The sequence below is a fragment of the Triturus cristatus genome, chromosome 9 (assembly GCF_964204655.1).
Source record: "Triturus cristatus chromosome 9, aTriCri1.1, whole genome shotgun sequence".
In the NCBI taxonomy this organism is placed as follows: domain Eukaryota; kingdom Metazoa; phylum Chordata; class Amphibia; order Caudata; family Salamandridae; genus Triturus; species Triturus cristatus.
The window spans coordinates 151,498,608-151,524,282 of NC_140592.1; the positions used below are offsets into that span (position 1 = coordinate 151,498,608).

Below are 25,675 nucleotides of genomic sequence, written 5' to 3' on the forward strand. Positions count from 1 at the left end.
GACGCTTCAGTAATTTCCGGACCTCGTAATAGCCGCAATTGTATCCATTTACAAGTCGAAGCAAAAATAATTACATGCGGGCCAAACCACAAAGGGAGGAAAAAGATCGACAACAATAACGGGGCCAAACGAACAAGAGCTAGAACCGTAGCCTGTTTCCGGAATAAGACGAGCAGTTCTAAATAAATCTATCGATCATATATAGCCTAAAGAAGAAGGAGGATTAATAATTGCTGCTACACAAGAAGTATCATCCAACCATCTGCAAGAGGTTGCGCGAAAAAGAAACTAGGAGCAATATACTCAGAGTTGAACATAAATCCAACACTGAATGAGAGAAAAAAACATTGATCATGGGTCTTGATAAAGATAGTGGCAGAAAGTAAGCCCATCGAAACGCGTCGACGCATAGAACAAATACAATCCAAAGAAACGGATATCCACTTGATAGGATAAACGGGTCAAGATCTTACAAGTGTTTAATCCTCTCAATTGTCCTAAATTGGATGTATACTGTATGACAAAGTAGAGTGTCTTTTTTATGTTGTATTCTCTCTGTGATGTGGGTGTAAAATAGGGACGTGTATAGGTTTTATTATTTGGTATGTGTAAGATAAATGTGCTATTCAGTTTGAAATTCTTTGTACAGGTCAGTCATGAAATATTGTATGTGATTAGATTTAGGATGTATATTGGACAAGTAATGAATATATAGGTATGTTTTTAAATGTGATCAAAAATATGTTTTTATAAAATAAATGTACATGCTTGATTAACTTAATTTTGAGTACAGTGACTATCTTCATAAATTTACATTGTTTTTAATATATGTGAGTTCAAGGGACTGCTAGCTGCTACTTGGAAAAGTACCCTATTCCCTTGAATTTGACAAGGGGTCTCTCTCTATCTTTAAACACCAGTTTCAGCTCCTTCATGCCCTCTTTGGCCAGCTCACTGACAGTGCACAGGCACACTGATCCAGATTCTCAATCTGTTCACGTCTAATGTCCAGGGATAGTGATGTGTGTTTTCAGTATTGCAACACAGCAGCAGCTCACTAATATTACTGCAAATAATCTCTGTGACCCCCTCCCATTTCTCATATGTGAGATCCGGTTTTGATCTAAGAGAAACTTTTTTATGGATGTTGCATGAAATATCAACACAATATTTCCTTACAAAATGTCTGTAATATGTCGCAGACGCTTACCCATCACCCACATTAAAAATAAATTAAAGGGAAATAGTATTTAAAACAATCTGTTTAAGAATTTTTCAAGGTCATCAGGGCAAGATTCTCCGCAGAACAGACCTGGCTCTATCAAGGGGCTCACTGAAAGGCTGGGGCCCTGGGCCAGAGCCCACTTTGCCCATGCCTTAAAACGTCTCTGGTTGTATGACTGTGTTGTGTGTGTCAGCCTCTGTGTGCTGTGTGTGAATACAAGTACCCTACTAGGCAAGGCTTGCCCTCCATCTTTATCAGTGTACCATTCCTAGGTCTCTGTAATGCCCAATTCTTCATGCTGTTTGTCACTCCCGATTTATATCTCCTACTCTCTGTGGCTACCTCTTTATCTCAACAGCAACATATTTTCCTTTCCTGCCTCCTAATAAATTTTTTTTTTTACATTTAGCAATTGTAGATACATCACAATATACAGAGCCATAGCACAAAGCCATAATACACAGAAAATTACATTAATAATTTAAAAAATACTAAGGATAATTAAAAAGTGCAAAGTGTGTCATAGGTGCATGTACGTTTAAATCGAAAAAAGGATCTAAGTGATAAAATTCATACCAGTGATGGGTCATGGCCAAATAAAACCTCAGATCTCCAATCTCTGATTGGGTCCCAGACGTGCAGCACAAAGGAACGCCGACTATCACTTTCCAGGATGGATATTTGAAAAGCGCAGGGGTTTACAAAGTCATGCCAATACAACTTAAGGAGCAGTGCCTCGCTTAACAACCAGTGTCGTGACAAGGCTAATCTACCCAGCGCAATAGCGGAAAAATGAACACCTGGAGGAATTGAGGCTGATCTCGAGTACAATCTATTTATTTATTTTAACAGTTTTATATAGCGCAAACAAGACCCTTGCAGGTATCAGAGCGCTTTACAGTACAGAAATATCAACATAAAAACGTATAAGTATCGTGAAATAGGTGAATACAGTTAAGGTGAACATACACGAATAGCACGTATTTACAGGGGAATATCAATGAGTCAAGTGAATTTGGCCAGAAGAATAGATTTCACTTCTCTTTTGAAAAAAGCTGCGGATGGATTAAGTCTCGTTTCTTGGGGCAAGGCATACCAAATCCTGGGAGCCATTCCTGAGAAGGAGCGGTAGTATGTTTTCTTCTTGGAGAACCGTTGTGGTTTAAGTAGAAGATTGTTGGAGCTTCTAGTGGATCTGTTACCACCCGATAGTACCAATTTCTCCGCTAGGTATCTCGGGGTTTTGTGATGTAAGGCCTTATGTGTCATACAGGCAATTTTCAAATGAATTCTGGCCTCAAAAGGAAGCCAGTTGAGGGCACGAAGGTCAGGGGAGATGGGGCTGTTTCTTTTTGAGCCTGTGATGAGTCTAGCGGCTGTATTTATTGAGGCTCTTAAAGGAGCGGTCGTTGATCTGGGTAGGCCGCAAAGAGCAATACTTCCATAATCCACTTTGGGAATTACTAGAGATTGAACTGCCTGTTTAAAGTCACTGGCCGGTATGAAGGGTATCAGTTTTCTCAAGGTGCTAATCTGGAAATTAGCTCCTTTGGTTACAGCGCTGACGTGCTTCTGCATATTTAACTTATTGTCCAAGGTTAATCCCAGTGATTTAGCTGAATCAATGATGATAGATTGACCATCGAGCGCTGTATTGTATCGATTTACAATCAATGTAACAATCGATTTATAATCCCATACAGTATCAGGTTGAAATGCCCCATTCAGTTTCTGCAAGATGTAATTCCAATACTTTCTTATCCTTGAACAAACGGAAAAGATATGTACCTCTTGGGACCCCTCATACTCACACTTAAAATATTTCCATCTTGCCTCATCCTCATTTCGCACAGACGGTATGGAGTATAGTAGAGATCATGCAGAAATTTAAAGTGGTGCGAAAACCGTCCATGCATAATATTACTATTCTTAATTTTAGTGCACATTACCGCTGCCCCCACATTTCTACTCCATTTATCTGCTTTAAGTTGGACTATATCGGCTTTCTTCCCAATCCCGGACTCTAAGATCATGTTATAGGCCGATCTTACATGTTTATCCCTTCCTTTCAGTGTCCTTCCATGACGCTTTCATCAAGTGATCCAAAAGTGGGCAGTTTAGATCCTCCACTGCCAGGTTTAGTACAAAATTACATAGTTGGAGGTACTGAAAAAAGCCCTGCCAAGGCAGGGAAAACCTACATTGGAAGACCTCATACGGTAATAGAGTTTTATCTTCTCACAATTGAGAGTGTAAAGCCAAGATCAGCCCAACTACCCAAAAACTGTTGTGAACTGCTGGTGATAAATTTGGATTGTAACCCAGGAGTGTATATTGAATATAGAGTGTAATGCCAAATCGTTTTCTAATACAAGACCAGATTTGGTGGCAAGCCCGTAGTGTTTTAAACCACGTTCTCTTAAAGTAAACCATATCCGTTAAGCCTGAACATGGTTCAGTAGAATCCCCAAGATTTAAATAACCAGAAAAGATATGGTCCAACAACTATGGCATCCTGCCCATAACCACTGTAAGGCAAAATATAGAATCAGAAATATAATACACCCTTAGTGCTGCTAAAGACATCCCACCACTATCCCGAGGTAGTTGGAGCTGCTGGATATTACACGATAGTTTCTTAAAGCTCCATACAAACTTCTGCCAACTAGATTCAGTCTTCTTAAAAAAAGATTTGGGACAATAGAGAGGTGTACACCAAAAGGAATATAGATAACACAGAAGAATAACAATCTTATTAATATTACATCTTTTGCCTGGCCATAATGCAGCCTATTCCATCTTTTACAGATTTCTATAGAGTGGTCATCTAATGTAGCCTAAATTAAATCAATTAATTCTTCCATGTTCATAGTCAGTTCTACCCCCAGAGATGTTGCAGATCGAACTTTCTATCATCTTAAACCAAAGTGGGGACATTCGTAATAACCTGAGTTTTTTGGGCGTTAAGCCTGTATCCTGAGTCCTTGTTGAATCCCACAACAAATGCTTTGACAATCTCCAGCATGGACTCAGAGAGAACGTCAGAATGTACACATCATCTGCATATGCCAAAACCTTCAGGTCTAGGTGATGCAGGTATAATGATCGGATGGGCTCAGAGCTTTGTAAAGAAAGACTGTAAGGTTTGACATAAAGGGCGAACAATGGAGGCAAAAAAGGACAACACTGACGGTGCATCTGATGATGTAGATTGGATCTGAGTGTGTGCCCTCACTGGAGACCCTTGGCATCAGTCCACTATACAAAAGTTTAACCTGCAATATAAACCACGGCCGAGACTTGTGGAGGTCATGAATACTCAGAGGAACTGCCAAGAGAGCCTATTGGATAGTTTTTTGGCATCCAACATGATCATTTTGGTGGGAGTCTCCTCCACAGATGTGACCTCCAAAGCAGTTATAGCTGTGTTGACATGTGAGCTCCTATTGCGGGCCGGAATTAACCGATGTTGATTTGGGCCCACTAGGTCAGAGATGACTGCAGGAAACTGGTTTAACAATATCCTCGTATTGATTTTTGAATCTGCATTAATCAAGGATATTGGCTGACAAAACCGCAATATGTGGGATCCTTGCCTTTTTTGGGAAAAATTACAATACTAGATTCCCCCCACAAGTGGGGACCCCATGGTAGAAGCCAGAAGAATTGAACAGATCTCGGAGGACCGGGGTAAGTACCCTTGTAACAATCTTACAAAATTGCAACACAATTTGTTTGCATCCAGATGCCTTACCAGCAGAGCTTAATTTGAGACGGTGGTTTCTGGTGCTCGGCACTTAATTGTCAACACCAGTGCTTCTGATAGTTTTCATATGGTGGAACTGTCTAATTTCGAGATGAGCACTACAACATTTGTAAATTAGTTCAGTATCCATTAGAACTGATGAGTACCTGCCTCCCAAGCCATTCTTATAGCTTTATGGACGTGGAATAGTCACTCTTGTAGGAGTGTGATGGTTAGTAGTTGTGTTGGTACTGTCATGGGCTGCACAGGCTGGGGCAGTGGGAAGAGCAAGCAGCAATGGCCTTCCGGACGTGGGCCCTGGCACTTATTTTGACAAATTAGGCACTGCTTGTCACTCGCTAGCTGTCCAATACCCATCTCAATCTCTGCCAAGCTCACATTCTCCTCCAACCTTTCTCGCTGTCTCCGTGTCAGCTTCCAACATTAGAATTTCTCTACATAGTTTTGTACAGATTCTATGGATGCTACACAATCCTTGCTAAAGAGATTTAGATAAAAGTTTCAAAACACCTCTCTAAGTTCAGACAGTTCTTCTGTTATTTGCTCTCCCTTATTATTTACCATCTTCTGGCTTAGGTTACTACTTGTTCTATCTTTAATTTGTGATAATTGCGTAGCCTAAATCTTATTATTATTAGCTCTATCCCACATACTTTTCTTTAAGGTGGTTTGTAAAATCACCTGCTGTTCGAAGGCCATGGCTACTTCGAATGGGTCCTCGTGCTAAACCTACCCTTTTCTGACTAAGGGCAAGCCATAAGTGAGTCTCGGCTAGGCTCTCTAAAGTCTGTTGTTGTCTGATTATAAAATTCAGAGTCTGTCCTCTGTAGAAGGCCTTAAATGTGTCCTAAAGCAAAGTTGTAGATACCTGTCCCAGATTCACATATAAATATTCTCCTATCTTATCCTCCATTGCACAGACATATATTGTTGTTCTAACAGCAACTTTCGATCAAAGGTCCAGCGACATGGAGTAGAAAGTTGTCTATACCGATCTGGCCTAATAAACATGGATAAAGGGTTATGATCAGAAATAATTCTTGCATTTAATCGAATATTAACAAAAGACTGAAGCGAGTGGCTGATAAAAACCATATCCGGGAAAGAGATTTGTTGGGTGACTGAATCGAAGGTAAAGCCATTGTTTCGCCAAATTTCAGAATAACGTGACGCTCTATCACAGTGGTGCTGAAATCCTCCCAAACCTGATATGTCCGGCAATTGCCATTACTTGCCGTTTTGAGATTACACCCTAGCTTGTAATATTTCACCAGATAACAATATTGACAGAAGATAACTCATCATATTAAACTTGTATATAGGCTACCAGTTTTCAAATTGATTGAGGCCATTATTGGTAGTTTGTTCTCTTATACATGTTTGGCCTGTTAGCATGTCTCCAGACGTTGAAATTGGATGATGTTACTTTCTGTTTGTATGTGGTGAATTTGTTTACTTGGTAACCTTGGTGGATAACCTGTTTAAAGTATCTATGCAGTTAGCATGTTTAACTTTCCTATTTACCTTTGTGTGTAGTAGTGTTCAATAATATCTTTGTGATTTTCCTCTTTTTTTTTTGCAGAGGCAAACTATGCAAGCAGCACTAGATTTCCTCTTGCCGGTAACGGGCTACCATTTACAACAAACCATTCAGTACCATCCAAACAAACTGTCTTTTCTTGGCAAGCCGCGATTGATGCTGCTAGAAAAGCTAAGGCGGCCCAAGCTATGAGCGCCGAAGAAACTCTACCTGTAGGATCTCTCTCTCTGAAAAAACGACAGCAATATGCCAAGAGCAAAAAACAGGGAAGTTCGACGAACAACAGACCACCCCGGGCCCTCTTCTGCTTGTCCCTCAATAACCCCATCCGAAGAGCCTGCATTAGTATAGTCGAATGGAAGTATCCTTTGAACTCTGTTGTGGTGTGTATATCTTTAAATGTTGCATCAATCCTTGGGGGAGGGAGGTGTTTGGTCTACTGCGCTACCCTGCAATATCACTGTTGTATCGGTTGCTTCTTTTTAATATGTATATATGTAAAAATATATAGCATAATTTTTTATTGACATACCTACACTCCATTAGCTGTCCTTCGAAGGTGGATTAATGGTTTTATTGTATTGGGTAAGAATTGCGACATACACCATGGGTGTTGAACTACGTTTAGTTTGATGCCACACATCTGTTTATTTAAGGGGAAAGCAAAAGCATTTTCTATATAGCAATCAAACCTGGCATGACACAAACTGTACAGCACATAGATGTCAGCCTTTCTTTAAAAGTATTTCTTTACACATATACAGCATTTGCATTGAGAAATGTGGTGAAGGCACAGTGGGTGGTGCCGGGTTGGTCCTCGGTACAGTGGAGACGGGTTTTTAGGCGAGGTGTGACTGCTTGTTGTATATTGTTCACATAGAAATGTTTTTCTCAAGGGGTGGGTGTCATGACGTGTGAACATGAATGATAGTTGGTGCATGGAGGTTTGGAAATGAGCAAGAAACCTAGCTTGCCAGTGATAAATGACTTGGGATGCGAGACCAGAAGCAAGAGCCCATGTGATTGAGGTAAAGGTTTTGGGAGAGGGATCCAGCTGGTTCATAGTTAGAGGACCTTTTGTTGGTGATTAAAGTTACCATGCGTGGGGATGCTAGTGACTTAGTCAAGGGAAGATGCAAAGTAAAGGATATGGCTCATTTGAGGACTATTAGAAAAGTCTAGCAAGAACATCACTACCATGTTAACAAAATAATTGCCTGTTGGATACGGGATGACAGTATATTTTCCTGTATTGTTCAACAGGAATCAGGCTGCACTGGTCTTGATGGTTTTACATTTCTTCACTCCCATGATAACATTGAATAGCATATTAGTGGTTCTAGCAAAGGGAGTGGAGGTCAGATAAGGGTTTGAAGAGAGGTAGTGGATGTAGGTTGCAGTGAAGTAATTAACTTCAGTTTTTGCAGAATCAATAATGTGTAAGGGTAAATCAAATCAGGTGTTTGTTAAGCACGACTACTCACCCGTAAGGGTCTCAAGGCGCTGGGGCATGTGGGAGGGTGTTCGCAGGTTCTGGTCCATCAAGGAGGGGGTCTGTCGAAGAGCCAGGTTTTGAGGTTTCTTGCAAAGATGGGGAGTGATGTTATCTGTCTGAGGTCGAGAGGAAGGTTGTTCCAGGATCTGGCCACGCGGAAGGAGAAGGAGCGGCCTCACGATCTGGTCTTTCTGGTGCGGGGGACCATGGTGTAGGAGAGCTGGGCTGATTGTAGGGTCCTTTGGGGTGCGTGGAAATTGAGTCGGCTATTCAGGTATGCTGGTCTGGTGTCGTGGAGGTATAATCAAATGTAATCCACTGGGATGTGCGGATGTCTTGAAATCGCCTTGTTCTATGGACATATGGACAGAAATGCAACAGATTCTTCTTGTCCTACTTAAAAGACTAGTTGTCCTGCTAGGATGCTACCCTGTACTTCTAACTTTTGTATAAATGTTTGGAAGCGTTTACTTAGCTTTGTGTCTCCCCTCATTGAAGCAGGACAGTATGCTCCATAAAGTTAATCATTCTAATGTGTCCCGATCTCCTTTAGCCCCATGATTTCTGTTTCTTAAATGTGAATTTGTTCACCCCCTGTTGAGTTTTCCCTCTCTATCTACTTTAACTTCCTCTTACGTTCTATTCTGCCTTTCCTTCCTCGACTTCTATCTTGTTTGCATTTCACACCTCTTACTTTTATTCCACCTTCACTCATTAAGTACCTTCTGGACAACATAACAGTATCTTGTGCGTTCCATTGAAATAAACACCTAGCTGCAAAGATTCAACGTCAACTCTACTTCCTGTCCATTTATTTTATTTTACATTCTGGTATTTGTAGTTTTACTTTTTCTCTATTCTAAATTCAGAACTACAAATGCAAGAATGCAAGGCAAAAGCAGCACTGGATAATCTACTCACCAAAGACAGCACAAGAGCACCAAATGCGTGGTAATGGACTGCTAAAAGTGTCAGAGTGGCTGTATCTCTCTCTGTCCCATAGCAGCACATACATATGGTCACTGTTTGGGACCTAAAGTTTCCAATTTATGTTTACTTTTTTTCTTCATCCCTATTAAACATGCTCTTTTTTAAAACTATTTCTTGTTAGAAGTTATCCATGGCCTATATTCTCTGAAATTATATAGGCGGCGGAAGTGACATTCTTCACACTTAGAGATCATATGGCCTCATAGAAACTGGCAACATACGGTATTTGACAATTTGTGCCTTGACTAGAAGCAGCATCATGCTATCTTTCTAGTAGTGGCAGTACATGGCATTTATTCCACGTTTATTAAAATAACTAAACTTATAACTGTGGGTGAAAGAAAATATTGCATCAAGGGTGAAGTTAATACAAATCCTTCAAAATATTTGTTGGAGCAGTTGAAAAAACCCCAACATGAATATCATTCTTGAAATCCCACAAAAAAAATTCCCGGAAGGACAATATATCCCAAAAATGTTTTATTGTTTACTTGCATAATTTCCTGCATAACCATGCACTGTTTTCAGGGTCTGTTTAAAATCCATTGGTTGATATGTTAAGCTTTCAATTTTAGTATGAGTGCTCTTTCCTTCATCTAACCTGGTTACTGAAACAGGAATGCAGATGTCGCATTCAATGGAGGTATGAAGTACGGAGTGCGGGGTCGGCTTGGGACACGAGTTGCACAAGCCATCGAAGGGTGGAGTTGAGAAGTTAAGGAATGGAGCTGCAACAGAAAGGAATGGAAAACAGCCATATAAAAATAACGGATGTATAACGGATGAAAAATAATAGCTTGTCAGAGGAACAGGACAAATGGAGATTGAAAAGTGCATGGTGGTTAGCATAGCAAATTGTGCTAATGGGGATGGATGATTGAGATGATTCACTTAGAGAGTGTTAGGAAACTCGCATGCCTTGTCATCCCTGAGATCCTGGAGCTAGCGGACTGCTACCATTCACTCAAGAAAAGAGAGCTGGAAAATTGAGGCCTGAGGGGAAGTCCTTGGATGGGACTTCAGGCAGGGTTAGTGGAGTAGCAGCAGATGAACTGCGGGAAAAGAATATCACAACTTATGGAAGAGATACTTTGCAGACAATTGGAAAAGCCACTGCGAGGCGATGGAGAATTCTGACTGCAGTAGCAGCATTGTCACAGATAGAGAGAGAGGAGACACCATGGCCACAAACAAGCACACACTAGTGGATTCCCTGATTGACCCATTTGGGTGTTTCCCATATTAGCAAGGACCCCATCACCTCTCTCCGTATTGTGTTATTGCTAGCCAGACCTCACGTCATGCCTTTTTACAGCAGACCATGACTTTATGAAGAGTCGATACCCAACTCACTGACAGTACAGAACTATTTTAGAGTTTCCTGAGCATTGGTCTATTAAGCTGCCATTTCGAGGTCATCTTTGCATAAACCTTGTGCCTGGGGTCTTCTCCTCCACTTCTCAGAGCCAATCCTTGCCGTCTCCATTTTTTGTTCAGCCTGGAAGGTGGGAGAGGCAGTACCTCACCCCTCTACACACTCAGCCCTCTATTCTCTGGCCCTAGCATTCCTCCCATCTGGTATGATTCCACGGTATCAAGTTCTCTAGTCTTCCTCATCACATTCTCTAACTCTCAAAGACCCAAAGCCCTGTGTCATTACTGAGTATAAGGCAACACTCTTGCTACTTGTGAGCCTCTGATCCAGGATCTCATTTATCTTTGCATTGGGGTTCCCACTTCCAGTAGAACAATATAACTTCAAAAGATGCTCTAAGTGTGAACTCTGTGATAATCCGCCTAAATACACTTGAATGTCTCCAGGATATCTGGAGCTCTCTTGCTAAGCAGGCATTTTGTTAAGCAGTTTCTTTTCTTGCCACTAGATGGCATGGTACTTGTGGTTTGGGATTGGATGAGACCCTACAGTCTAAGTTTTATGCAGTTACCATTAACTTTAGCTTTGTGTGACATAAGCCATTGTCACATGTCAGCTTTAAGTGGGACACACATTTTTGTGGGGGATCGTGATTAAATACCATGTTGTAATGTGAAATCTGAAAAAATGTAATAACATATTATAAATGAGCATTTCTGGTGTATTTATGCCTTAACTAAAGCTTCACAGACCATTTGATATATTTATATTAATGGCTATTTTTGCCAATTGCGTGGCCTTAGCTGTTTATATCCCATTCCCACAAGATGATTCTAATTCAACCAATCATAACCTGGTAAGTGGTCCTGCTTTTTACTTTGACCATTATTTATTTTTACTTTCTGGGTTTGCTTTAATTATAGGGTGTTTTATGGATCCTTTTACTAACTGGCTACAAATAATGTATTACTTTGCTTACCAGCCAATTTGGGACAATCTCTTTACATATCTGACTCCTGCCTCTGTTTACTGACTGCACCTTTTGCTGTTCATGGTGCGATTGTGATGTTGTTTGTGAACCGAAACTGAAACAATGTCAGCAGTTCATTGTGATGTCACTGGTGGCGTTATTGCTGGTTTTTGCTTTCAGTTGTCTGTGGTAATTTTATTGCATCGTTTTGACATATTACAGATTTCTTTCAACACAGGTTCCTTATTTTAGTTTTATATTTGTTTTTGTTTGAAATATTTACATTATTTGGAGTTTTCATAATAAATTATTGAATACATTCTGGATGTTTTTGTGATGGTAATTAAAACAGTATCACGGGTACATTTGCGCTTACGTAGTGCGTGAAGGAAGAGCAAGCATCAGTAGTCGTTTTTATGATATGCTCAGCTATTATTTTTATTATCATTTTTTTAAGTTATCAATTGCAGCTATAGTTGTGAATATTTAAGTATGTGTTTGTACCCATAAAGGACCGCGGCCATTTTGTGATTTTGTTGCTTTCAGAAATGTTACAAGTAAACACGAAAACAGATATATTAATTGTATTTTGGCCTGGATTTTATCTTTACATATTGTAAGGCTTTAAGTGTTGACTTTAGAGGTGAGTGAAGTTTTAATTATGGCAGTATAGTATGGTGAAGGACCGGGGTTTCACACTTTACAAAGAAGTGCAACGTTCTTTGATATTGCAGGATGGTTGCATAGTCCTCTTTCATCCATGGCGTTTATATTGATGACATTGTGGAAATATATGGTGATGTCATGAATGTTCACAATAGTGGTCATCAATTATATCAATAGTGATGGCATATATGATCTCAGTGATATCATTATTTATGCCATTTGATATGCTGTCAGTTATGTCATAAGTGATGTCATGAGCAGTAGTTGTATATCACAAAGTAAAGTGACATGTCATCCTGCCAGTATATTGTGACCTAATGTTATCTACCATAATAATGTAAAATATTGTGAAGGCAAGTACACATGTATGTGGAGTAAATCTATACAAGCCTAGATATACTCAATCACCTTCACAATATTTTAGTAGCCAATTTGGTGAGGATAATATGGCAGGATATTTCAAATTAGGTGTTGTGAGGGAATATTTGAGCAGTCCATGGCGGGGCCATGAATCGTGGCTGCGCACCTCAAAATAATTGTCAAATCTCGGTGGGTCCAGGACCTCCATTGCACCCACAGATTCACTCTAACTATTTTTTTTTCACAGAATTTCTGAGGCTTCCTTAAGCAGTTAATATTTTATGAGCAAAGTTATTGATACTTTGCGCAACGTTTTTTTCAGTGACCTTTTGAATGATGTACTGCAACCAAATACCAGTATGTGCAACTCATTGTGCAAGCCCCTAGGCTGTGTGCAGCAGGAGTCAGCTGCATGGCAGGACTTTCAGCCAGGCCATGCACCCATTCCCTGCACAGACATAACACACTGGGCAGGACAATGTCTACACAAGGCTGGGTGCAGGGTCTGGCAAATGTTCAATGAATTGTGTTCATGTTGTTCTTCACCGTAGGAGCTGGCCAAAGGTGAGGTCCTGCAGCCAACCACAGCTGTGATTGGCCGTAGCCTAAACGCTTCTGTTATGTTATTTATCGAGTTTTGTATAGCACAAACTTGACCCAAAGGTATCAGAGCGCTTAACAGCATTTGCAAACCCGCAACAGAATGAGTAACATTTAACAGCATGAGTTACATTTATAAGTATAGATACATAGTGACCGTATGAAAACGAAAAGTATAATAGGCATCAGGATCTACATGTGATACAGTTTTGGGGTAAACATGTACGACAATAAATGAGGTAGAATGGAATATGAATATATATGGGACACTTTAGAGTTAGATACAGTACATATATAAGTAGTGCAATACAGATTTAGTATAGCAGCAAGTGTTGTTTTGTTGCACACACCCTTGGATGATCTGCAAATCCAGGATGGGAATTTGTGAGACAGTGTTGGAAAGAGTGTATGTTTTTCTTTTTCCGAGGGTAGTATATACACCCCTGGGTCATCCTTCCATCCTCCCAGACGTCACACGGTCCAAAGGCATCTACCAATAAATGGATGCAAACATATCTTCTCGTATTTAAGAATCCGAGGATAGACACGTGAGTCCTACAGTGACAACCGTGACTTAGTTATCTTTTTTGAACTTCCAACATCCTCTTTGGGATCACATGTTTTGAAGAATGAATTATTTATAAATGTGTCTGTGAAACCTTGAGGCTTTGAGTTTGGGGTGGCAAAAATAAAAAGTCCCAAGTACAAACTGGCGCCAGAGAAAGTTGATCCTCAAGCTCACGGCGGCCGGGCCTAAGCTGAAAGTTCCTAATGCATGGAGCATGCACTGGAGTTTAGGATTTCTATTAATCTCCAAATCCTTCTGCCGGACAAATTTACAGGCAGAATAAAGTCGACACTCCACAGGGTTAAAATAAAGTTTAAAATAACTTTGCAAGTTTGTGGTCAAGGCTTCTTAGAAAGTTAAAAAGAAGCGAATAAAGGGCCAAAGGACTCTCAAGGACAAGTTTGTGCTCAACAGCTTCGATGTCAAGCCATCCCAAGCTTGAATATCATAGTTCCTGGTTAGAAAATTAAAAAAGGTAAAGACCACACTATATAAATCCAGATCTCTAGAACACCATGTGCGGGGGCCGCTAACAATCCTGTCCTCATTGTATTTTTATTTTTTGATGTTTTAAAACTCAGCCCAGAAGCACCGGAGCACTTTACATGAACACCAGATTGCATTAGACAAGGTAAAAAAACATTAGGCACGGCAAGATTTTGTGATTTGCCCAGAGTCACAGGATGTTGAGCCGACCTAGTTGTCAGTTCCAAAGTCGGAAGCTCTGGACGTTGGGCCACATCTTCTCCCCACGGTAAAGGTTGTTGTTTTAGTTCATCTACTGGGTGGGCTGCAGTCTACAATGTGCTCCAAGAACACAAGTTAGTTGAGATTCTTTCCCAGTGTTTTTTAGTGGTCATAGTTAGTAAATAGGTTGAACAGGAAGACCTAGCGTTTCACAGCAGACCGTTTCCCCCCAGTATAAATGCTTATAATCCGATCAGTATTTCATGCACTTCCAATTAACTCTGGATTTACCACAGAGCAGCAGGTCCCTTTATATGCACCTTCAACCTCATACTTTCCAAAATAAGTTCCCCCAGCAGGAACAGCAGACCGTACACATCATACTCACCCTCCGCTATACCTAGAGTTGACATTAAGAAACTGGCTTCCCCAGCACTAGTCCCAGTCAGAAGTCAAGCAAGAGAAAAAATCAGGTCTTCCTACGCTCCCCTTGAGGTTGATAGCAGTTTCCTATATTCGGACATGATATTGTTTCTTGTCCATTTACAAATCTAGATCATAGAAAAAAGTGTGTCTTGTATATAATCCTTCTGAAGTTCCTGTGTCTTGGTTTCAACAGGCAGAGTTGTTAACTGGGAGATGTGGTCTCTGCTATCCATGCCAAAGTTGTCAAATGTATTAAGTCCCTTTGGCTGGCTTACTTAGGCAGTTCTACATCTTACAAATATTTTATTTGAAATACATATATTAACATACATGGGTAAAATAATTAAGTAGCTAGGCAAAATCAAATGGTAAATTTGTCCTTTTCATAAAAAATTACCTCTAAGATTTCATTTTTTCTTGGTAACTTTCATCTGCGCCTCTTTCTAAATGTAGAATTATTTTATAATTTTATTTATAGGAGAGGCAATATTGCTGACCGCTATGGGCCTGCAAAGTGACACAATCGGGCAAACAGACACTGTGCTTCAGTGTCTCATACGTGAACTATATATTTAACTGCCAGGCAGGGAGTATGGGTGAAATCAGCTGTGAGAGCGCACTATTACCTTAAATAATGGTGCCCTAGCATTATAGCTAAAAATGCATAAGGCCACTTAAAAGGAAAGAAGACAGGTCGTGATTTATTTCTGAAACTGCAGAAGTGTCTCTACCAGGAGATGTGCAGTAGTTAGCATCCCAAAACATGGCCTCAAAGTCAGATGCTCCTAATCCTCTGTTGTTCTCTTTCAGTCTTCCAATTACTCAAAGTTTGTATCTGCCAGTGTCAGCCCAGTGCCCTCTCAAGTCAGTCCCATGGATGTTTACTTGGTGCACATTCAAGCCCACCCACTAGAGCGCCAGAATGCAGTCTAAGATAATTTAATACCATACATTTAAATTGCATTCCTTCCACATTACAGATCCAGTAGTGCTGGAGCACTTTTTAGAATGGGAGTGCTGGCCAATAACGTCACCTCACTAAAGACAAAGTGAATCTGTAACCCTTTGTTTTTGAAAGCACAGCAAATGCTGGCAGAAGAGAAACTTTCGAAGGGCCACCTGTGTGTGCACTTCCTGTCTAAGCTCTTTTAGGGTCCACCTCCCGCACCCCAACCTCCAGCACTGTTGCACAGATCACCAGTGTATGTATGTTTTTCAGTGACAGTATATTTTGCATGTATGATGCTCAGTGGTGTAGCTAGGACTTTTGCTGCCCGTGGCGGTCCCAGCCTTTGCTGCCCCCGTGGCGTTCGTAAGAGGGGGGAGGGAGGCTGGCGATCGAATCCTGCGTTTGCCACCCCTTGCTGATGCAGGTAAGAGGGGGGGGTTGAGGCCGCCACCCCCAAAACTTGTGCCGCCCGGTTCGGACTCCCCCCCTCGTTACACCACTGGTGATGCTGGGACATCATCAAAGAGAGGCCTAAATAAGACAGGGAAGACAACTGAAATGTTGGCTGATCACAGTGATGGAAAATTGATTGTGACTAGTTGTATTTGTGAACAATATGGCTGTATGTTGTCATGGAAGTGCTTGGAGAGTTTTACTTGTAGTAGGGTGAAAGGTTACTATATTGTATTGTAGCCAGCCCTGTAACTAACCTCTATCAGGTAAATTCTTTAAATGAAAAAAACTCAAGTTGCTTTAAAGGTGCCATTAGTCATAGAAGGGGATCTGCATGCGGATCTTGACGTCTTAAAAGGAGCCAGTCTTTTGAGAATTAGACGATTCATGTTGCAAATTAAAAATGCAATGTTTTCTTAACATATCTTTGTATTGGAAAACTAGTTAGACCGTCATTGCAGAGGATGTCAAGCATAGTCAGCATAGTTTCATTTTTATAGTTCGTTTAATAGTACATATGAGTCATCAATAGTATATATATATATGGAGACTGAAAGTTATTGTTATGCATTAAAATAAGATTCCAGTTTTACCCGAAGAAAAATTTGTAACATAAAACTGCTGTTTCTTAATTATAGACCGATCAAGACGATCGGTCTATAATTAAGAAACAGCAGTTTGTGGCTTTTAAAAAATTGTGGATTGCCTTTCTTTGCATTGAATTGTGTTACCCACAGGCTAGCACTTGATACATTTTTAATTGAGTTTAATGTGATTTCTTTTTTAATTGTTAACAACGGACAATCTTTTAAGATAAGATTTGACTAGGATTAGTTCTAATAAATAAGGACACAAGGTTACTTCCTCGTCAGGATCTCTTAGACACATATTGTGTCTGAAGAAAATACAAATGTAGCAGAAAAACAATTAACATTTATATCCATTTGTTCAATAGGCTTTGCTTGAATGGTAACATGTTATGCAATGTTTGCACCCGCTTTGTTTTTGTTCTCACACTGTTTTAATGATAGACCTCTGTGATTTTCTTCCAGTAAGAAATAGCAGATTTATAAAAGCAATTTCTTAATGTCCTTTCATTATAGGGTAGAGATAATGATATCAGTACCCCTTTCAGAGGGCCATAGAGGGAAGTAGGGTTTACAGAACCCAACCATGGGGGTTGAAGCCTTTTACTCCTGATGTCCCGGGGCCCAACTTACTATGGATTCGGAGCTAAGGACAAGAAAACCTTCTGCACTTGACTCTCGCAGTTATTTTGATCTGTGCAGTCCTAAGCTCACTCCGTGGGAAGGTGTGGATACAGGGGAGTAAACACAGACTCACAACTCAAAACGCACGCAGCAATAGCAATAAATCATTATCCAGCCAAATACAAATTTTTATGAAATGAGAGAAGTATTTTGATTTCTACCGCTAGCCACACAAACATTAACAAACAATGACACAATTCTCATGAGATCAGGGCTTTAGTGTTTTCTTGACCGTTCCCTGTCTATCTTCCTCCTCATGTTAGCGATAGTGGTTGTTCCTGATTCACTATAGGCAACATCCAGGTTATGCCCCACCGAACATCTCGCTAGGGTGCCCAAATTCAGGAAGGCTCGCACTGGCGGTCGCCGATTTTCGGTTAAAGCCGCTACAGCTTGGAACTCTCTCCCTCTCAGTCTTCGCCTGGAACCCTCCTACATGGTCTTCCGTAAAAAACTCAAAACCTTCCTGTTCCCCAAATAAGACACTCCCTTTTCCACCTTCTGGATCTCTACAGGTTAATAGCGCGGGGATGCCTACGGGTCACCAGGCGCTCTACAAATCGCAAAATAATAATAATAATAAATAATAATAATAATAATAGTAGTCAGAGTCTCAAGGGCCCACTATGACTCTATTCTTAAAGTCAACAATGCTCTAGCATCACTGCGCTAATTGGCAGCAAGTTCCTATGGGGCTGACGGGACAGAAATCAGTAATACCTGCACCTTGCAGAATTGGAGCGACCAGATTTCCTGAGCTCGCCCATTCCATGGTGCTGGAGCCGCAGCAATCGATTCAGGTGAGTCAGCAACATGTGGCCCCAAGCGGGTTGAACTCAGTGGTAGGAGAGTCTCCACACACAGTTGCACCTCTGGAGGTTCTCGACAGCTCCTTTGCCCCAGGTAAGTCTCTGGTTCCTCCCATGAGGAATAGAAGGGGTGACGTTACTTAGCTCCTAGTGCAATTCCTTCATCTCGGGCAGGTGTGCAGAGTCCACAGCAGCCTCACTCCTCTCTGCAATGACTCCGACTAGTTCACACAACTTTGCTGGTCTCAGTGACCCACTGTGACATACAGGGTCACTGTATCCTTACAGTACATGGGCTTAGGCCAATTGGCACAGTGAAGTCCCTTACCGCATTGCAGTCTTTTCACGGCAGCCCCTCCTGACACACAGGGTAATCGTTTTCCTACGATGCATGGGCTCCGGCCCGATTGGCATATGCACACGGTCAATTCACAGTGACCCTCTTCTGGCATGCTGGGGTCACCAACTTTTTTCTGCACATAGGCAACAACCCGATCGGTGTAGCATCTGTCTCCTCACAAGTCGTAGAGGGTGTCCATTCGACAGGGCTCCCCAGTGGACCTCTCTCCCTCCAACACTCGCCTCTTCCTCCCAGGGCACAGTGGTCTTGGCAAATAGGGAGATACTGATGCTACAGGCTCCAGGACAGGTGATTTTGAATTCCCTGGGTGATGTCACCTCACCCGGCAGGGGGACTAGCAGGGTTTGGCCCCCTGTCCTAGTCAAAGGCAGAAGTCTTGCAGAGATTCCCCTCTTCCCACAACCCGCCTGGCTGCTTGACAGCTGATAATTTTTGCTGATTAACTCTTGATGAAGGCAGTAGGCTTCCATCAATATGGGGATAGCGCTTTGGGTGCCCATTTTGTCCCAACAAAACCGCAATCTGTGAGACAGGTCTATGTCATGGTTAACATGTATGATCTGTGTTTGCCTATGACAACAACAAATCTGCATTAGGGATTGAGATATCAGTTTAGTTGGGCACTCAGGGCAAGGTTGCATGTCCATTACCAGGAAGAAGGCTTTTCCATTCGAACACATGGATAGGTGGCATTCAGTAGTTCATATTAAAGAAGAAAAGGGCCACTGAGATACTGCTGCAGATACTTTCCCACAGATATCTTTTAATACTGCCTGAATCTTACCACATATGTTAGGCATTGTTAGAAATTGTTGGTTTGATGTTGGAAGTGCAATCATGCTTCTGAGCGCTTTTTTTTACAATCTTTTATGGAATTATTTATTATGCAGTTTGGTTCAAAATAGAGGAAAATGATAATTGCAGCCAAAATAAAAAGGACAAAGGAATGAGAGCTCACCATCAAGGAGTGGAATCCCTAAATGGAAAATGTGAGTTTGAGGAAGGGGTGGAGGTTCGGAGGCTTGACGGAGACGGCACAATGAAAAGAAAAGATAACAAAAACTGTTGATGGGTTTGTGGGATTAGATGCATCAGGGGCAAATGATTTTAGGGGAGCATTAGGAGGAAGGGGAAAGGACCACACCAATCTCTTCAGAATGCAAAATGTCAGGAGAAAAGGTGAGAGGCTTGGAATGGCAACCCCTTTCACTGAAAAAAAGAGTGTTGGGTGATGGGCATAGGCGGACAGCAGCAAAAAACAAAAACTAGCTCCAGGACGCAGTTGGTAAATGTCATTCAAGTTGCAAATGTATTTCTGCATAGGATCATCATTGATAGGCATAACGTGATAAAGCCATAATCATTTGAATTGTCCCACCCATGTGTAAGATCGAGAACACTTTTTTGACAAATATGTAAATTACATAACATGGCGAAAATCTTATAAATTTAGACACATAGCCATGTATTGTGGCCTATTTAAGGCTGAGTTTAATGTTCTGGTGTTTCCTTCTTCTATTGAAATAGAATTCATTTGATAACAACCAACACATGAAATAACTTTGCAACAGCACCATCATATTTATGCCCTTACGACCCTTAAAAAACATCTGTAAATTGAAGGGGAAGCAGCAGATAGGCTGACCTCTGAAATGCTACAAATTCTTTTAAGCAACAAGTAGCTGCCCAATTCTGCTGTGCTGTGTATGGGCAACTGCTTCAGAACACCACTTCTGTGCTTTTTCCAGCTCATAGGAGAAGGATCCTGGAACACTTCTTGGGTTGAACAAAAATGTTTTCTTAACCGAAAATTTATTTTTTCCTAATTCTTCATTTGATGTCTTCTTCACACCTGAACGTTTTTTGACAAAATATTTGTGGATTTCATCACCTGTTTTTACATATTTTCCACAGAGATTGGCAATCATGCCTTCTCTGTTTGTCAAAAGCTCCAGCTCTGGCAGGAAGAAAGCAGGATGACCTGACTAGGAATCAAATGAAGGAGGCACAGGAACTCAAAAGAGTGGTCAGTCAGGGTGCCCGTTCAACTGAATCAGGTCTTTCAGTCTCTAAGGACCCCCACAGATGTTGATCTAGTAAGCGAAGGAGGCATCGGAGGCTTTGCCGCTCTAGGCATGAACAACGCACTTGGTCAACATCAAAGACGCCATTGATCATAATGCCGATGATGCATTTACTCCATACACGTTTGCCACTGAGAACGGAGACATAATCAATCAAGTAAATAACATTGAAGAGAACCCATAGCTCGACAATCAAGGACACCATTGGTAGCGGTAAGACATCCGCACTCGCATTCGATGCACTTACAGGGCTCGACAAATCCACTCGACCGCTCGCATTTGCGAGGTAAATTTTATGAGGTCGAGCTATTTTTAGGTCCTACTCGCCCTTTCTGGCGAGTAGGAAAACATACTAACTTTTGTCCTCCGTCTTTGAAAACGGAGCAAATGTGACAAGATAACAAGATTTAAAGGCCTTTTTATTGCTCACAAAGCAAATGAGCAATAAAAATGCCTTTAAATCTTGTTATCTTGTCACTTTTGCTCCGCTTTCAGAGACGGAGGTCAAGTAGGTCACTGTTAGGGCGAGGAGATTTTTCAAGGTACTAGTCCTGCAGGACTAGTACCATTTTTCAGATTTTTCGAGCCCTGACTTACCATCGATAGGGGTATTAATGACGACAAAGCAAAAGAGAAGAGTTCATTCAGCTCCCCTTGTCTCCTGCTGTGTCACCTTTTTGTCAAAGGACTCCTGTTATCATCATACCTGCAGATGATCCTTTCCAAACCATACTTAGACCTCTACCAATACTGCTGCCACCAAAACCTCTTGAACCAACTTATGACATGCCGCAACCATCTCAGAAAAGAAGTAGAAGATCACTATCTCCACCTCCAACATGGTACTCTGATAATGATACGTAATCACACACTTCTACTTCTTTTACTCAGACTTCACCCCCAGTTCTTCGTATTGAATTTCACCCATAAACAATTTAAAACATTTCAGATATTTTTTTTGACAGGCTGTGAAATTGAACATCCGTCTATAAACCCAGCAGACTTCAGTCTCAAACGCCAGGATTCCTTAGGCTATAAAATTTCAGAAATTGCAGCAGCATCGCTGAAGGCAAGCAGAAGGACTGTTTTTGAAGCCCTTATGACAGATCCTTATGGGAGGCAATGCACATGTTTACAGTCAAACTGCTTAAGGACAGGCCCAAAGAATACATGGAGGTTCATTAAGGTTTTATTCTGCCCAATCCGGTGATAATTGAGTCCCTAGACACAGTGGATTTGTCTGCATCCAGCTACTGCATGGGTTACTCTTAATAGAGCACCTTGGCTGAGAGTAATGTCTTTAAACACGAAGTACAGATGAAAGTTCTAAAGTATTCCTTCTTCCAGTTCACTACTCCTTGGACCCGACACCAATGAGGAAATGCATAAGATGCCTTTCGAAGCAGAAACATTAAAAGCAGTAGTGCTACAGGAAAATAAGCTATTTTTCATAGCATTTTTCATAGGTACACAGTAAATAATACCATATATTTGCCTTTGGGAGAAAGTATATTTTTAAAGTTGAATCTATGTTTTGTCTTACATTGTGATAACTCCACCGAAAACTGGCTTCAGAGCGCTGTACAATTAGGTTATACGTTTATGATGGCAGGAGTTACACACAAATTGATAGTAGTAGTCAAGGGTAATGAGGGAATTGCAAATCTGTAATATGCAGGGATAGACAAATTACATGATTAAAGTACAGCAACAGCGCACAGTAGTAATATCTAATCACAACAGAATGAAACAAAATGTAAAGGTTTACATTGAATTGACAGAAGCTTACATAGCAAAAAGCAGGCAGGGAATGCGGCAAAACATTATTGCTGACACCTTTACAAGTTACTAAAAAGTGAACTTGTGAGTCTTGTAAGGCCCTAAGCAACAAAATAGGCATACGTTGTCACTGACATTATGATCAACAGTAGGAATTAAAAGGATGTAGAGAGGCTTGAAAGGTTAAAGTAGTCAACAAGGGAGTAAGGACAGAAGTGAGAGAAAGGGTGAAATGACAGGTAACTAAAAACACAAAGAAAGTAGGAATAGTGTGCAGTTTGATCCTCAGTTTATAGGATATAGACATGTCACCTTTACAGATAGGGTGTCAGATAATATGAAGTGAGGTAGTAATTTACAGGTGGAGAAGAGACCCACCAGGCGTAAGCGAGCAGTAAGCTGCCATACAAGGTATGCAGAAGTGGTATTATCCATACAAATGCAGCTGTTCTCAGGGAACAGATTCCATGAGCATTCCTGATATCAAGAGGGAGAGTGTTCCAGATTCTGAAAGCATGGCTAGAAAGAAATTTGCAAAACGGTGCCTTCTTCTTAACAAGCATTTACAATGCAATAGGTCTTGCAGTTACGCGAGTTTGAGCTATTGGCACTGTAAATGGCTATGCCTTTTATTTTGGTTTTAAAAATATAAAAAGGCTTAGCCATTTACAATGCCAATAGCTTAAACTTGCGTAGCTGTGAGACAATAGCAAACGTATGCGCACACACAAATAAAGCAGACAACGCACATAAATAGAAGCTCACGTCTAGTGAATACGCACACAACATGCATACCACGCAGACATACGCTAAAAACACACACATATGCAAATTATACAAGCACACAGCCCACCCACAAAACATATATATAGCAGGCACACACTAAAGCTATATAAAACTTTACTGCATACATATTAACTCTTACGTTTAGGCACGAGTGCACACGTACTACCACTCAGAAATGCGCACTAACACGCCAAGAACTTCTGTTCAGAAAATATCCTTCGTATAACTGTTGTTACGATTACGGTTTAAAAGTAAAAAAATTAACAGTAAGAGATGTTCACAAATTCTGCTATAACCCACGGTGTGGATTACAGGCCGACAACTTGCAAAGGAACGCGCTAAAATCCCCATAGCTGAGAATAAAATAGAAAATCATATTTACAGATGAGACGGGGTCGAGGGGGGGTATTGGTTCAAAATTAGTTAAATGATATTTATAATAAAAAAAATAGCATTTCCTAAGAACTGGAGGAGTGTTCCCTGTCGCAGGTTCTGTAAAAAAAAGAATTCACTGTCGGGCGCGCATGTCTGGATAAGGTGAGGCATAAAATCGGCTTTATTGGGAATGCTCCTTGTTGGGACCTGCCCAGTCCTGTGTGAATTCTTATTTTAGAACAATTATTTTAATTATATTCCGTTGTGCATGGATTGTGAAGAAATTGCAATAAGAAAATATAAATATTAAACTGGTATTTAAGCGACAACTAAACCAACTCCCTACATAAATATGAAAGAGTAGGATATATATATCATGTGATCAAGGGCCCACGGGCTCGAAACGCGTAATGGCTGTATAATTACCTGAGAGCGGACGAATAAAGATTCCTTTGAAGCACCTAATCGTGGTCTGGGCTCCTGTTTGCAGCGGGAACGAGTGCAAGTGAAAGGAGTGGAAGTAATATATATATATATATCGTGTGTGCAGGCACAAAATTGTCTTTATTTCGGAAATTGTAATTGTAGGTAATGATGACGCGTTTCATGTCATTTAATTAACAAAGAACACGCAAATGCCACCAGTGTGCTTTTCATGGCCCGCAAACATGCGTAGAGGTAATGTCACCCTTAATCCGTTTCCATACCTACGGGCCACAATTAAAGGGCCATAGCGCCTGTAAACAGGGGTAAGGCGCTGCAATGTAATTGTAAACACACCGTGTGCAGGTTGTGTGTCACCGGCCAACGATAATCTCTTCTACTTTAAAAACCACGTGTGTCCTCTGTACTTCGCACGCAGTCTACAAACACCCATCCGGATCACCAATAAACACCATACTCGTCTGTAAACACACACCCGGGGGTACATGTCTACAATCACCTCATCCACAAGGTGTCTTCCATTTCAGTGCCTTGAAGTGGCCGTGAAAGTTCAGACGCTATAGAAATAACCTGCTCATAAGATGTCTGTCAGCGTATGCGTGGATAGCTGATACAGAACACTAGTCACATAAAACTCACTATGGGGAGAGAGTAAAATGGCAGATAAGCATGGCATGTAAAGCACATCTGTCTTGCAAGTAGAAACATAATTTGAAGATGTACAGGTGGAGGACGCTCAGCGCCTACAGGACCACATTATGCACCGGCACTAGTGCATCTTCAAACAGTTCATGAACTCTGGTGCCTGTACACTCGTGCAACACATGCTCGCCCGCTTTGAGCATCTGTATAGTGCTGAGCTTACGACCCCCTACATCTGTGTAAGAAGTGTTGAGCAGAGATGTGCATGACACAGTGAACCCCAGTAACCACATCACCTGCAATCAGCAGTGAAAAGTCACCATCTGCCTGTGCCCCCCAGAGCCCAGGCCAGTCGTGCCTGCTGCAGCCCCAAGGCGCATAGAGGGCACCGGAGGTACGGGCAGTTTGGTGCACTAAAGGCGCACGAGGCACCAGCAGAGCAAGTGCTAGTGTTTGGGGGAGGGCAGCGAGTGGGGCGCATAGAGCAGCGCACAGAGCAGGCAGAAATGGGGCACAGAGCAGGCACAGTGCATTGCACGGGGACTGCGCAGGGCACACGGCGTATCGGGCCGCATGTAATTATGGTGTGGGAGCCCATGCACCAGGTCACAGTGGTAGAGATGGCACTGGCGCCGAACAGACAAAATGCAGGGCATGAAGCAGTGCACGACGGTACAGGTAACGACCAGCATTGCGCAGGGTTTTTTGATAGTGGGCATTTGTGCAAGTTGGAAAGGAGGGACATCTTCTCCCGGAGTCCATCACTGCGCCTGTAGCTTGCTAACAAAGGAGCGCGCTTAGCCGAGTCCGCCACTTCCAGGGAGATGAAATCATATTCTGCCCAATCTGAGAAAAGCGCACTGAGAGGTTCAGGGTGAACTGCCTTAACGTGCCCGAGGTGACCCCCGGCTCCCCCAGCAAAGTCCGAGGACAGATCCAGGTACTGGGAGAGCCGGAGCTGGCATACGTCCCAGAAAAGGGATGAGTTCACACGAGGGAAGAGCTCTGATAAGACAAGCGCTTTATATTTTTCCTGAAGACTACCCCTCATTAT

The 25,675-nt window shown here is 41.6% G+C and overlaps 1 protein-coding gene across 2 annotated transcripts in view; it reads left to right on the forward strand.

Moving 5' to 3' along the window:
- CACNA1D (calcium voltage-gated channel subunit alpha1 D) overlaps positions 1-25,675 on the forward strand; it is a 1,031,608-nt gene that overhangs the window by 51,912 nt on the left and 954,021 nt on the right. For both annotated transcript variants that reach the window (XM_085624624.1, XM_085624625.1), the window contains exons 2-3: positions 6,574-6,892; positions 11,142-11,247. In XM_085624624.1, coding sequence (XP_085480750.1) covers positions 6,574-6,892; positions 11,142-11,247 — 425 coding nt within the window. The remainder of the gene's footprint in view (positions 1-6,573; positions 6,893-11,141; positions 11,248-25,675) is intronic.